The sequence below is a fragment of the Protobothrops mucrosquamatus genome, unplaced genomic scaffold, assembly GCF_001527695.2.
Source record: "Protobothrops mucrosquamatus isolate PMUCROS unplaced genomic scaffold, P.Mucros_1.0 scaffold_276, whole genome shotgun sequence".
NCBI lineage: Eukaryota > Metazoa > Chordata > Lepidosauria > Squamata > Viperidae > Protobothrops > Protobothrops mucrosquamatus.
The window spans coordinates 795,565-810,973 of record NW_015386352.1 but is presented as its reverse complement, the minus strand read 5'-3'; the positions used below and the strand labels follow the sequence as shown (position 1 = coordinate 810,973).

The 15,409-nt window shown below is 41.8% G+C and overlaps 1 protein-coding gene across 1 annotated transcript in view; it reads right to left on the bottom strand.

The window, feature by feature from the left end:
• The window catches only part of LOC107302579 (cytochrome P450 2J6-like), an 18,593-nt gene extending 3,697 nt beyond the window's left edge, over positions 1 to 14,896 (bottom strand). The window contains exons 1-8 of the mRNA XM_015831696.2: positions 14,723 to 14,896; positions 11,017 to 11,179; positions 9,233 to 9,382; positions 7,743 to 7,903; positions 5,949 to 6,125; positions 2,912 to 3,053; positions 674 to 864; positions 331 to 472 (exon numbers count right to left, since the gene is read on the bottom strand). Of these exons, the coding sequence (XP_015687182.2) occupies positions 331 to 472; positions 674 to 864; positions 2,912 to 3,053; positions 5,949 to 6,125; positions 7,743 to 7,903; positions 9,233 to 9,382; positions 11,017 to 11,179; positions 14,723 to 14,896 (1,300 nt within the window). The remainder of the gene's footprint in view (positions 1 to 330; positions 473 to 673; positions 865 to 2,911; positions 3,054 to 5,948; positions 6,126 to 7,742; positions 7,904 to 9,232; positions 9,383 to 11,016; positions 11,180 to 14,722) is intronic.
• Between the last annotated feature and the right edge of the window lie 513 nt (positions 14,897 to 15,409).

The following is a 15,409-nucleotide window of genomic DNA, read 5'->3' as shown; positions in this document are numbered from 1 at the left end:
TGGTGCCGGATGCAGAGTAATGGCCAGTTATAAGGGGGCTTCTCCCGCCCTGTATGAACTACAGCCCTGAGGAAGTTGGCAGTTTGCCAACGAAAGCTAGGTTTTTAATTCTTGTAAGATTTCTAAAGAACAATTTTATAGGTTTTAGCCATGCATTGTCTTGTTGGTTTTAACCATTAAATATATTTTTTAGAGTCTCCTTTTTTCTCCTGGTGTTCTTTACTTTTGTACTCTACTATGGATCCTCCCAGGAGTCATGGGTATGTCTTTTATGTTATTTTTAATATATATATATAACTGTTGGGAGAGAAGATTCCCTCTAGGACATACCTATGGAGAAGGGTATGAAGGCTTTTCTGTTGATAAAGTTTCCTTTTTCATCCAAAAAATGACCAGGATTGAAACATTCAGGGGTTTCCCACTCCTTAGGATCCAGGAGGACTGAGGATATATTTGGTATAACTGTGATCCCCTGGAAAAGCCATAAAAGGTTTAAACTATTCAGTTGCATCAATCTAAAGATTCACTTTTAGAAAACATCATTCTATTCTATTCTATTCTATTCTATTCTATTCTATTCTATTCCTTTTCTATATTCTCTTCTCTTCTCTTCTATTCCTGCAATTCTAGAAGAGCCTCCACCTCAGTGAAAAAGACAATGAGGAATGTCTACCTTTTGAATAGGAAAACCAAGGACTGTTGTGTCTTTCACAGATTGTCTGGGGCCGCCAATTAAAATAATATTGGCATAGCGCTGGACCTCATGAATAACAGCATTGGTGTAGGGCAGATTCCTCCGATCACTACAGCAGATCAGCCGGGAGGAAGAACCCAGAGTATCATCAAGTTCTTTTTGGACTTTAGCTGAAAAAAAATAGATCAGTTTCAGAGACTACACACAACATCTCCAACCATATCTCTCTTCCTCCACATCTATTGTGTAAATTCTTTTTCTTAATAATAATAATAATAATAATAAAGTTGGAAGGGACCTGAGAAGTAATAATAATAATAATAATAATAATAATAATAATAATAATAATAATAATAATAATAATAATAATAATAATAATAATAATAATAATAGTAATGATAAAGTTGGAAGGGACCTCGGAGGTCATCTAGTCCAACCCCCTGCTCAGGCAGGAAACACTGTACCATTTCAGACAAATGGCTGTCCAGTCTCTTCTTAAAAACTTACAATGTTGAAGCATTCACAACTTCTGGAGGCAGGTTGTTCCACTGATTAATTGTTCTGACTGTCAGGAAGTTTCTCCTTAGTTCTAGGTTGCTTCTCTCCTTGATTGGTTTCCATCCATTGCTTCTTGTCCTGCCTTCAGGCGCTTTGAACAATAGCTGACTCCCTCTTCTTTGTGGCAGCCCCTGAGATACTGGAACACTGCTATCATGTCACCCCTCGTCCTTCTCTTCCTTAAACTAGACATACCCAATTCCAGCAACCGTTCCTTATATGCTTTAGCCTCCAGTCCCCTAATCATCTTTGTTGCTCTTCTCTGCACTCTTTCTAGAGTCTCAACATCTTTTTTACATCGTGGCAACCAAAACTGGATGCCGCATTCCAAGTGTGGACTCCAAGATCCCTCTCACAGTTGCTACTATTGAGCAAGGTTCCAGGGGTGTCAAACTTGCAACGTCACATGATGTGTTGTGATGTATCGCGACTTTTTTGCCGTTGCTAGCAATGGGCTGGGCGCAGTTTTGCTATGATGCATCCGGCCCGCGGGCCGGCATTTTGACACCCTTGACCTATACTATCCCTGTGCATTTGATTTTTCTTCCCTAAATGTAGAACCTTACTTTTTTCACCATTCAATTTCATTTTGTTATTGTTTTTGTGTTTCCCAGAAACATGAGCAGCATTGTGCTAAATCAGCCCAGGATGATTTTAGTCTCCAAGACAACTGGTCTCCAGAAGGACTAGAGAACAACGGCGCTGCCTTGTCTCAGTGTTTCCACTCAAATGCATTCAAGGAAGGACTCCATTTTGAGACACGTTGTTGAGCTGGACAAAACGTCGGGCTCCAATCTGCACATTAAGCTCAGAGGTGGCACTTGCATTACTTTGTTTAAAAGGCGAAGGGAATAAAATTCATTCATTTCTAAAATCGCATCCCGCTTATTTAAACAGAGTGGCCACACTTTCTACACATCTTAATGCATGTTAGTTTAGGACAGGGGTCTTCAAACCTGGCCCTTTTATGACTTGTGGACTTCAACTCCCAGCATTCCTCAGCCAGCCTCCATTTTGTTTGTTAGATTTAAGACAGGGGTCTTCAAACTTGGCCCTTTTATGACTTGCGGACTTCAACTCCCAGAATTCCTCAGCCAGCCTCCATTTTGTTTGTTAGATTTAAGACAGGGGTCTTCAAACTTGCCTGGCTGAGGAATTCTGTGAGTTGAAGTCCACAAGTCATAAAAGGGCCAAGTTTGAAGACTCCTGGTTTAGGAGGTGAAAACATCTCTAATTGGGATTTCCCTGAACTAAGATTTTACTAATTCCTTCTCACTTTCCTCATCCTCCTGGCTCCCATGTAATTGTTGTCCCTACTCTCAGCCACCCTCATTTTTTCCACCCGCCTTGGAAGGTAAGCAGTGGTAAAATCCCAGTTCAGATTAACCAACTTGTGGCTTTAGATAAATCCTAGTTGGAAGTACAGTTTGTCCCAAAGCAGCTGTGCCGTTCCGAGGGTAAGCTAGAACTAGTTTCATTCCTACGAGTCAAAAATTTTTGTAAGTAGAGGGGGAGAATCTCGAGCAATTTGGAAGAAGACAGAATGAAGGTATTAAATGTAACAAGTTAATGTTCAAATTAATTTTGCAAGTTAATGTTATATGCATATGTTTATGGTTCTGAGATTTCCCTCTGCCTTTCTACCTTCCTCCCTCTCACCTTGGATATCCGGGTAGGCCACCATGTAGAGGAGTGCCCAATGCAATGTGGTAGCTGTGGTCTCTGATCCTGCGATGAAAAAATCGAAGATACTGTAGGCCAGATTGTTTTCATCCAGAGTAGATGTGGGGTCATCTTTACTCTGTGAATGCATATCAAGAGACTTAGGTGAGGGAATAGAAAGGGCGGAAAGGGTCTTGAGAGACATAAAAAGGAAACAATTTCACAAGAACTTCATTCACTTAATAAGGAACCTGCTTAAGAATCAAGTCTTTTTGTTATGTGGGAAGTCAGCCCCCCCCCAGAGAAGGAAATATTAAAAAGGCAGAATATTATATTTCCTCAAAGAATTTTAAAGAGGCAGAAAAGCATGCCCAATTTTTTCTTAATAGCCCCAAGTCTCCCTCCCCCAAGCAGAAACCAGCTCTGTAGAAATGCAGATGTAAATAATCCATTCAGGAAGGTTGGAGGCGCCCAGCTAGATGCTTAGGAAGACAAAGACACCTAAAATCTATGTTGAAGGAAAAGTTTTCATCATGGTTCAGTCCAAGCTGGAGATAAACAACATGGCGACTGCTTTAGAAAGAAGGTTGCAGTTTATTGAAGAGGAGAGCCAGACAGAAAGATGGCTCTGGCAGAAAAGAGGGAAAAAAGGCTGAGCAGATGTAGGGAGTGGGTTTTTATACCCTCTGGAGCCTTTTGTTTGGAGTTGTTTCCTGTTCCTGTTTGAAACTTTGAATTTCCTGTGTCATGTATTCTGACCTGAGTCTGAGTGTGCCCCTTTGGCATCTGTGGGTTAATCCTATTATGTCCTGCATTAGAGTTTGGGTGGGGTATGTAGATTTTAGGTGTCTTTGTCTTCTTAATCTTCTAGCTTCAACCTCCCTGAATGGTTTACATCTGCATTTCTATAGAGCTGATTTCTGCTTGGGGAAGAGAGACTTGGGGCTATTGAGAAAACTGGGCATGCTTTTCTACCTCTTTAAGATCCTTTGAGGAAATATATTTTTCTGCCCTTTTAATATTTCCTTCTCTGGGCGGGGGGGACTGACTTCCCACATCTACATACCCCACCCAAACTCTAAGACAGGACATAATAGGATTAACCTACAGATGCCAAAGGGGCACACTCAGACTCAGGTCAAAATACATGACACAGGAAATACAAAGCCTCAAACAGGAACAGGAAACAATCTCAAGAGCCCCAGAGGATATAAAAACCCACTCCCTACGTGTGCTCTCTCTCTTTTCTTCTAGACCCATCTTTCTGTCTGGCTCTCCTCTTCAATAAACTGCAACCTTCTTTCTAAAGCAGTCGCCATGTTGTTTATTCCCGACTTGGACTGAACCATGATGAAGACTTTTCCTTCAACCGTTAGAACACTGAATAGTTAACAGACTAGAGGAAATCTGGATTCCTCAATTTAGAAGACCCAGGTCATCTTTATTCTGTGAATGCATATGAAGGCTCAGGAATAATGCAAAAGAGTTTGGCATGAGGAGAACCACTTTGGCCTAGTGGTGAAGGTGCTGGCCTAGAAATCAAGAGATTTTGCTCTAGGCCCTTCTTAATTTGATTAATTTCACAACATATTATAGACACATGTAACTATAGTCTCAATTGGAAAAATGTGACAATCCTACATCAGGTCAAGTCCAAAAACACCAGGGAATTTCTAGAAGCCTGGCACTTTGACAAATTAGCCACATAGACATTAACAACATCTATAGACTGTGCAAAAGAGACAGTCAACCAGCCAATCAACCAAAAGGGAACAAAAAGACTCCAGCACATCTCCACCAGCAATCAGCATCCAGATCATCATAGATTAACTCCAAGGTCAACTTCGGACCAATGCCCCAATCAAGAAACTGCCAAAGAGTCAACAGTAAACAGCCCAACAAAATAATTTCTAAGATCACCCCCACCAACACTGACAGGGCAAGCCACCAGAGTATAAACTGACAGCAAACTCCACTCCTTACTAGCACTGATGATATTATCTAGATAGGGTAAGGAAACGTCTGCAAGAAAACAAGCAAACTCAGAGAGCACCAAGCTACAACTATTCTCCTTTATTAGGCCCTTCTTAGTCATGAAAAATTGCTGGGTGAATTTGGGCCACTCTCTCTCAACCCAACCCATCTCACAGGGTGGTTTAAGAGGGAGTCAGGCTATTCTCCAAAGCACCTGAAGGCAGGACAAGAAGTAACAGATGGAAACTAATCAAGGAGAGAAGCAACCTGGAACTAAGGAGAAATTTCCTGACAGTGAAAACAATTAATCAGTGGAACAACCTGCCTCCAGAAGTTGTGAATGCTCCAACACTGGAGGTTTTTAAGAAGAAACTGGATAGCCATTTGTCTGAAAAAGTGTAGGGCAGGGGTGGGCAACCTTGGTTCTTTTATGACTGGTGGACTTCAACTCCCAGAATTCCTGAGCCAGCNGAATTCTGGGAGTTGAAGTCCACGAGTCATAAAAGAGCCGAGGTTGCCTACCCCTGCCCTAGGACACTGCAAACATCATGAATACATGCTGGTTGTCAAGTGCCCGAATTTTGATCACGTGACCATGGGGATGCTGCAACAGTTTTAAGTGTGAAAAATGGTCATAAGTCACATTTTTAGCACCATCATAACTTCAAACTGTTGCTAAATGTACAGTCGTAAGTCAAGGACAACCTGGATCTGAGAATACCCCTGGTATAGGGTCTCCTGCTTGAGCAAAGAGTTGGACTAAAAGACCCCCAAGGTCCAGTGGTGGGATTCAAATAGGTGAACAACCGGTTCTCTATGTGGATGCCACTTCCGGAAGTCCATTCTGGGCCTGGGCAACAAAAAATTAGCTACCGGTTCTGCCGAAGTGGTGCGAACTGGCTGAATCCCCACCACTGCCAAGGTCCCTTTCCAACTCTGTGATTCTGAAGTTTTTGTGAAGGTAAAACAGCTGAGCACTTACTGAGAGGAAAAGATTTACTGATCCGAGACAAGTTTGAGTTTGAAGAATGATACACTGATGATACTTTAGCTCTCTTACTTTTGCCATCTGTGCCAAGTAGAAATCAATGAAATTCTGTGGAACATCTAGTGTCCCACTCTTCTCACGACTTCGGATCTCCTTCATTACAAAAGAAATTGAAAAATCATAACAAGCAAAGGCTTTCTGGTGACGGCCTGGGAGGTGGTTCATAATCCATGGGAATATTTCATAGATCTGTGAAAGACAGGGAACCCCGTTAAAAACACAATATTTGGTAGTAAGGAAACAAATTTTCTAGGTGGCCATTGTTGACAGGAGGCCAAATGTGGACCTTTTAGGCTCATGCCTCGGCGTGCATATTTTCCAAGGAGACAAACCAAGACAGGAAGATCATTTTATTACAGTTTATCAGAATATTCAGACAAAAGGGATTCCTCGCTGTCAAAGAGAGAACCCTGATCTTTAGCTTAGAAAACACCTTTTCTAGTTAGCATAACAAAGAAACATCCAAGAGGAAAGTTGATTGGACAGGATAAAAATAACATGTGGTCAAGCATGTTACACATTTGCATCCCATAATATCACACACGTTCATTAAAATGAGGTCTGATGTCAGAAGAGGCGTAAATTGAGATAAACCAGACGCCAATTTGTAATTTTTCTTATCTTCAGATCATCTTCAGCCTGTTTCTCTCTTCAATTTAAGAATATTAAAAGCCATTCCTAAATTCCTGTCTGTATTGTACCTGAACAGAGAAAATAATCAATCTGAAGATTTATCTTTTCAGTTTAGGAATGTTAAAAGCTATCTAATCAATCCATGCAACTATCCGACATTCCAATCCGTAATGAACCAACCTTATTTTAAAAGAGAGAAAACACATCAAATTAAAATACAAAATAACTGTGTTAGCTAACAGGTTACAAAACCCATGTCATTTGCCCCTCAGACAACAGCCAGTTGCTAAGATGTGATGTAATGTAGTCCTGCCCTAGGGACAGAATGAGGTTGATCAACCTGTCTTAAATACTGTACTTCCCGTTTTTCATTTCATGCATCCCACCTCTGCATTAACCTCTGTGGCTGATTTGCTATTAACTACGCTTCCCCTCAGCACATATTACCTCTATTTTGCTAATATTCCAATATTCTCAGCATTCTTGGAGGCATTTCTTTCTTTTACTTATCCAAGGGGGATTAAAAAGAGAGAAAACTCCAGATCTTCCCCATAATAGCTTTGACTCTTGCGCCATTTCCTGGACCTCCTGATTTGACAGTTGGGGCATTGGTAGTGTTGAAGGAAAAGTCTTCATCGTGGTTCAGTCCAAGCTGGGAATAAACATGGCGACTGCTTTAGAAAGAAGGTTGCAGTTTATTGAAGAGGAGAGCCAGACAGAAAGATGGCTCTGGCAGAAAAGAGGGAAAAAAGGCTGAGCAGATGTAGGGAGTGGGTTTTTATACCTTCTGGAGCCTTTTGTTTGGAGTTGTTTCCTGTTCCTGTTTTGAGGCTTTGTATTTCCTGTGTCATGTATTTTGACCTGTGTCCCTTTGGCGTCTGTGGGTTAATCCTATTATGTCCTGTCTTAGACTTTGGGTGGGGTATGTAGATTTTAGGTGTCTTTGTCTTCTTAATCTTCTAGCTTCAACTTTCCTGAATGGTCTGCATTTCTATAGAGCTGGTTTCTGCTTGGGGAAGGGAGACCTGGGGCTAAAGAAAAACTGGGCCTGCCTTTCTGCCTCTTTAAGATCCTTTGAGGAAATATATTTTTCTGCCCTTTTAATATTTCCTTCTCTAGGGGGCTGACTTCTCACAGTAGGATTGAGGAAATTTCTAGATATGGTTTACTTACGATCTGCCAGGCACTTCCTCCAATTTGAAGTATAAATTCAGTACTTTTGATTAGCCGATGGAAAGTTTCATCCTCCTTGGAGAACCGATAGCCAAACAGGAGAGCACAGATCACATTGGAGACAGCAAGAACGATGGGAAAAGAAGGCTCCATTGGCTGCCCTGTATTTTTATTGAAAAATTCATTCATCAGCTATAAACGTGATGCAATTCTTTTTTTATTATTATTTAAAGTCATTTCCTTGTGATTCCAACTCACATATTTTGCTTTGCTTTCTCCTTTGTGGGAAGTCAGCCCCCCCCCCAGAGAAGGAAATATTAAAAGGGCAGAATATATTTCCCTAAAAGATTTAAAGGCAGAAACCAACCCCCCCACCAAGTCTCTCTGTCCCAAACAGAAACCAAGTCTGCAAAATGCAGATGTGATAATCTTGTCAGAAAGACTGGAATCAGGAAACTGGGATTAGGAAGAAAGATCCCTAGAATCAACAACAAAAATCTAAGAGTCATCAGCCACAGCCCCAGGGAAGCAGGATATGACCTTTGGGACATAATAGGATTAACCCACCACCATCAGAATACCAGAAAGGCACACTCAAACTCAGGTCAAAGTTCATGCCACAGGAACAACTCCAAACAAAGGGCTCTAGAGGGTATAAAAACCCACTCCCTACATGTGCTCGCTCTCTTTTCTTCCAGAGCCATCTTCCTGTCTGGCTGTCCTCTTCAATAAACTGCAACCTTCTTTCTAAAGCAGTCGCCATGTTGTTTATTCCCGGCTTGGACTGAATCATGATAAAGACTTTTCCTTCAACAGTTTTAACCCATCAAATTATAGTATGTTCACCTACTATGGAATTAGAAGCTTTCACCTGATTTATACTGCCTTATTTAGGATAGCCCGATTCAGACTGAAATACTGAGGGGAAATTAAGCTTAAATAAGAACTTCGAAAATAGGATATAGTGATTTAACAAATTAATTTTTACACACGTAAGTGAAATATAAACTGATCAGAAAAGATGTTATAGGTAGATGTCATAAGGTAGATAAGCAGTATAGTATTTTTTATGCATGAAATATGAAAACATTGGGATGGTGTATCTAAATGAAAGGATAGCCCGATTCAGTGGCAAATGAAACAGGCTTTGGGGTCCCCCTGCAAGTACTTCCATTGTTGTTTTTATATATATAATAGCTGTTCCCGGCCACGCGTTGCTGTGGCTCAGTTTGGTTAAATGGAAAAGAAAAAAAAAGAGAAAGCTTTTACCTCCAACAGATGGCGCTGTTTTTCAAAAAAAGCATGTTTTTACCTCACAGGTGTGACATCTATATAATATAGGTATATAAAAACACGTGCGTATTCGAATGCAACGTTGTGTTAAAATTTCAAAGCAATCGGTGAAGAACTTTCGGAGATTTATGATTTTGAACAAATGAAAATTTACATTTTTATTTATATAGCTATAGAAATGACTTCTAGAGCCTTACCTTGAGTGCTGTCAAAGACCTCAATCAAATCCAAAGCCTCTTCTTGGATCTGACGCTCCAGGCCTGATTTTCCTTGGCTCAGAAACTTGAGACCCATCGCCCCAATTCTCCGATGCTGCTTCCAGACATTTCCACTGGCAAAGATGATGCCTGAAAAATCACCGCAGGATTGTCTTCTGCTCACACTGGGATGTTGCATCATCAAAACCACTTCGGATAAATGTTTTTTCTTCAACTACAGACACAGATTGCCCTCCACGCCCAACCACAACCGAGCCCATCATTTCTGTTGCTAAACAAGACATGTGTTAAGTGAGTTTTGCTCCATATTGTGACCTTCCCTACCGCGGTTGTTAAGTGAATCACTGCAGTTGTTCAGTTAGTATCACGGTTGCTAAGTGAATCTGGCTTCCGTTGACTTTGCTCGTCAAAAGATCACAAAAGGGAATTGTGTTTTTTTTGTTCAGATACAAGGTAGACCTTGATTTATGACCCACCCACTGGAATCTGGAATTTTGATCATAAGTCTGTTCACGTCTGAGGTTGTACCCTCAAGACGCCTCCATTCACAGTGGTTGAATATTGGCAAAAGGGCAGCCCGCAACTTTGTTGTGTCGGCCAACAAAGTTTCTGGAAACTAGCTTGTAATGAAATCCTCTTGGGAGTAGTCATCATAATTAGGTGTTTGCCTTGAGGCAGCCATAAACTGATTTGAACTAGCAATTCCATACTCAAACAGAGCATGATTAGAGTTTGCAGTTTCAAGTGGTACTGATTTTGAGATTTGATTGAAAAGAGGTGTCCACAGGCTATTTTTGTTTGTTTGTTTGTTTGTTTATTATTAAACTTCTAGGCTGCCCATCTCACCGAGCCTATGATGCAGAAGAAACAAAACTGGGGGGGGGAGAGAATAGGGTGGAAATAACAGGAACCTTTCCTGACCTTTTAAGGTGGCATTAATCCTGACATATTTCAGGTAGCTTTTATAAGGAGCCTCAAGTTACCAGTAGCTGTTGGCAGCCTAGAATGGAGTCAGATTTATTGGAAAGGGGTTGGGCTAAACCAGGGGTAGGCAACCTTGGCTCTTTTATGACTCGTGGACTTCAACTCCCACAATTCCTGAGCCAGGAGGAGGCTCTGGAAAGAGTGCAGAGAAGAGCAACAAAGAGGATCAGGGGATTGGAGGCTAAAACATATAAGGAACGGTTGCTGGAATTGGGTATGTCTAGTTTAATGAAGAGAAGGACGAGGGGTGACATGATAGCAGTCTTCCAATATCTCAGGGGCTGCCCCAAAGAAGAGGGAGTCAAGCTATTCTCCAAAGCCCCTGAAGGCAGGACAAGAAGCAACGGATGAAAACTAACCAAGGAGAGAAGCAACCTAGAACTAAGGAGAAATTTCCTGACAATGGGCAGTGGAACAACCTGCCTCCAGAAGCGGTGAATGCTCCAACACTGGAAGTTTTTAAGAAGAGACTGGACAGCCATTTGTCTGAAATCGTATAGGATTTCCTGCTTGAGCAGGGGATTGGACTAGAAGACCTCCAAGATCCCTTCCAACTCTGTTATTCTGCATCTGACTGGTTGCTAAGATACAAACACAGATTAGAGCTAAATGCCAGGGGAAAATTGTTGCTCATATTCGTAGGATTTCATCTTTCTGAACCCACGGTTCTCTTGCCTCTTTACAAATATAATATTTTACTTTCATAGAGTTCTCCTGGCAAAGCCTTCTTCACATGCTCTTCTGCTGACCTGATTGCAGAGGAAGTTCATTCAACTCACCTTTTCCCTTGCCGAGATTTTCAAAAAAAGGACTTGTTGGCCGTCCATTCATGTCTTCGGGATGGGCTGTCAGGCCTTCCTTCACTGCCTCAAATCCATTGAGTATAATTATCGGCAACTGTCCCAACCACAAGGTGAAGACATTCCCATGACTCTTTGCCAGCTGCAGATACATGGAGAGAGAGAGAAAAATAAATCTTAGCCTGGCTCTATTGAAGCCATTGCTAATATGTCAGCACTATTCACCCTTCAAAAATCATTTGGCATCATTCGCATTGTACATCTATAGAGATTCTCAGCTATCCAGGTTGTGATTGTCCCAAAGGTGCTTTTTTTTTTTCAGGAGGCAACTGGAGATTCTTGTTTTTTCTTTGAAGACGTTTCGCTTCTCATCCCAGAAGCTTCTTCAGCTCTGACTGGAGGGTGGGGAATGGAAGGAGCTGAAGAAGCTTCTTAGATAAGAAATTAAGCATCTTCAAAGAAAAACAAGAAAGTCCAGTTGCCTCCTGGAAAAACACCTTTGGGACAAACCATGACCTGAATGACTGAGAATCTCCATAGGCATTTAGCTATGCACTTTGGGAGGAACACCCTTCCAATGGTGCAGGAGCATGAACGGATTTCCAGAAAACATTGCAGACTACAGGAACCATTTGCGCTCCAGTTTGAGATGCTGACAACATGGACTCATCCCCAACAGCCTGAGCCTGTCTTCAGCAGTGATGGGACCCAGCGTAGATAACATCCTGCAGCCAAGAAGGATCTACACACATTTGCACTACTCAGGTGACTCTGAGGACACAAAAACCTCAACGACTCTCTAAAAGAATGCAAATGACCAGCTGTCTGCAAGGAGTATAAATCCTTCCATTCCCCACCATCCAGTCAGAGCTGAAGAAGCTTCTCGGATGAGAAGCGAAACATCTTCAAAGAAAAACAAGAAAGTCCAGTTGCCTTCTGAAAAAAGCACCTTTGGATCATTTGCATTTTACACAAAATCTTTGGTTAAAGCAAATATGCCATTAGGGAGACTATAACAATTGTGTAATGGGCTTCAGAAGGCAAGGAGCAGACCAGCATAGCTAGTTATTGATTGACTCAAACTAGAACTGGAGAACTGCAGGCAATTGCCTGTAATTTATACTCTGAGCCCATAGGGCCTTAACCAATCACAATACTTGAAAAAGCCCGCCCAAATATGAATGTTCAAAGTTTCCCTCCAAAACAGTTGGAGTTAACAGTCAGGGTCATCTAAAGGTTAGTTTCGTTTTAGCTTCACAAGCAGTTGGAGTTAAGTTAGTTTCACTTTACCTTCACAAGCAGTTGCAGTTAAGTTAGTTTCACTTTAGCTTCACAAGCAGTTGGAGTTGTTAGTTTCACTTTAGCTTCACAAGCAGTTGGAGTTAGTTTCACTTTAGCAGGGATTAACACAACTTTATATATATTCAATACATAACAATAATGTTATCTAAATTACCTTTAGATAACCTAAATTACCAGTCTTCCAATATCTCAGGGGCTGCCCCAAAGAAGAGGGAGTCAAGCTATTCTCCAAAGCCCCTGAAGGCAGGACAAGAAGCAACGGATGGAAACTAATCAAGGAGAGAAGCAACCTAGAACTAAGGAGAAACTTCCTGACAGTTAGAACAGTTAACCAGTGGAACAACCTGCCTCCAGAAGTGGTGAATGCTCCAACACTGGAAGTTTTTAAGAAGAGACTGGTCAGCCATTTGTCTGAAATGGTATAGGGTTTCCTGCCTAAGCAGGGGGTTGGACTCGATGACCTCCAAGGTCCCTTCCAACTTTATTGTTGTTGTTGTTGTTGTTATTATTATTATTATTATTATTATTATTATTTTTATTTCAGCTGGTCATGTAACCACACAGTTCTATTCATTTTGCATCATCGCACGCTATTGTGGACCTCTCCTAGATATGATAGGTTTGCCCATTCAACAGAATAACAAAGTTGGAAGGGACCTTGGAGTCTTGTAGTCCAACCCCCTGCTCAGGCAGGAGACCCTATACCATTTTCAGACAAAAGTTTGTGCCATCTCTTCTTAAAAACTTCCGGTGTCGGAACATTCACAATTTCTGGAGGCAAGCAGTTCTACTGATCAAGTGTTCTAACGGTCAGGAAATTGGGCACATTTGATTGCACTTTGAGAAGTTAGGCCACATCATCTAAATCTGAACAGTTCTGAGTGCTCACATAGTTTAATGCTTTCAGGCAAAAATTACCGTTAAAGTAGAATATTTGTAGCTCAGTGTCCTTGATGCTCTCTGAGCCTGCTTGTTCTCTTGCAGATGTTTCATTAGCCAAACTAGGTAACATCATCAGGGCTAGAATGGAGAAGGGTTTGCAGAGAAGAGGAGGAGGAGAAGGAGGAGGAGGAGGACATTGGGGTCCTTGGTGCTCTCTGAGCCTGCTTGTTTTCTTACAGATGTTTCATTACCCAAACTAGGTAACATCATCAGTGCTAGTAAGTAAGGAGTGTGTCAAAGCAAAAACATCTGATGTTAGCAGCGTTTCATCTGTCGGAACCATGACGGAGTGGGCTTTTCCAGATGGCTGGAGCAGCAAGTGGGACTTGGTCCAGCTTCAGCTGAAATATCTTCCTTACTTCAGAAAGGAGGAAGATGAAGATAGCCGAGCACAGCATAGGGGCCCATTTCTTCGGCTTCGCACTAGAGGCCTATTTTAAGCCTCAAACATTCAGCAGACATTGATCACCTTCTTGGCCCTCAGCCAGATGGCTTGGTAGGACCTGTCCTGTACCCACCTTCACACTATCATCTGTTCCCTCTTTCCTCCTCCTTCGTGGAGTGACAAATGTACAGGTATAGTATAGGGGGTACCTTGCTCAATAGTAGTAACTGTGAGAGGAATCCCTTAAATAGGAGCCAGCCGTGTGCTGCAGCTGCCAAAAAAGCCAACACAGTGCTAGGCTGCATTAACAGAGGGATAGAATCAAGATCACGTGAAGTATTAATACCACTTTACAATGCCTTGGTAAGGCCATACTTGGAATATGGCATCCAGTTTTGGTCACTGAGACTCTAGAAAGAGTGCAGAGAAGAGCAACAAAGATGATTAGGGGACTGGAGGCTAAAGCATATAAGGAATGGTTGCTGGAATTGGGTATGTCTAGTTTAACGAAGAGAAGGACGAGGGGGGACATGATAGCAGCCTTCCAGTATTTCAGGGGCTGCCCCAAAGAAGAGGGAGTCAAGCTGTTCTCCAAAGTGCCTGAAGGCAGGATGAGAAGCAATGGATGGAAACTAATCAAGGAGAGAAGCAACCTAGAACTAAGAAGAAACTTCCTGACAGTTAGAACAATTCATCACTGGAACAACCTGCCTCCAGAAGCGGTGAATACTCCAACACTGGAAGTTTTTAAGAAGAGACTGGACAGCCATTTGTCTGAAATGGTGTAGGGTTTCCTGCCTGAGCAGGGGTTGGACTCGATGACCTCCAAGGTCCCTTTCAACTATTATTATTATTATTATTATTATTATTATTATTATTATTATTATTATTATTATTATTATTATTAAACTCTGCTTCTGACTGAAGCACTCCAATGTGGTACTCAGATGCTTCAGCCCCTCAGCTCCCCAGATCATCCTTACTAATAACCTCGCCTTAATTCTTAGGAGTATCTCAGCTGTTCTAAGCCAAGTTGAGCACAGAGTTTATAAATACCGTAATGAGAGTCTCGTAAGAAAAGTCAAATCTCATCTGCCACAGTGTTCCAATAACTGGGAAAGGTGTCGGTCCGGGAGGAAGCCTTCGAGCCATTCGTAGCATTTTCAGGTACTGCACAATCACAAGCACAACAATGAAGGCAATTAGTAGCAGACCAGGCAAGGCTGGCATCTTGGTGTGTTGTCTCCTTTTTCCTCCCACGTCTCTTTCCAAACTTCTCCCTCGGTGAACACCATCAGTCTTGTCAAGAGTCAAGTGATTTTTCTGGATGCTGCTTAACCAGTTTAAGATCCTCCCCTCCCTACAGGCGTATTTTAAATGAAAACTATTGGAATTTGATCAGATTCTGAGTACACCATGCCCCTCTCTTCTTATTAGAAAACCAAGTTTGCCTCAAGTCTTGGCAGTTCCACCAACTATGAGTAAGACGATGATGACAGATATGCTGCCTGTTCAAGTAGAACATGTTTTATCAAATACGTTAGGAATTTATTAGCCCCAAATCCAATGGGTATCAATGCTACTCTCTGATATTAGAACATACAGTGATGTTGTAAACTGCTCAGAGAGGGCTGTAAAGCACTAGGGAGCAGTATATGAGTTTAAGGGGCTGCCACAAAGAAGAGGGAGTCAAGCTATTTTCCAAAGCGCCTGAAGGCAGGACAAGGAGCAACGGATGGAAAC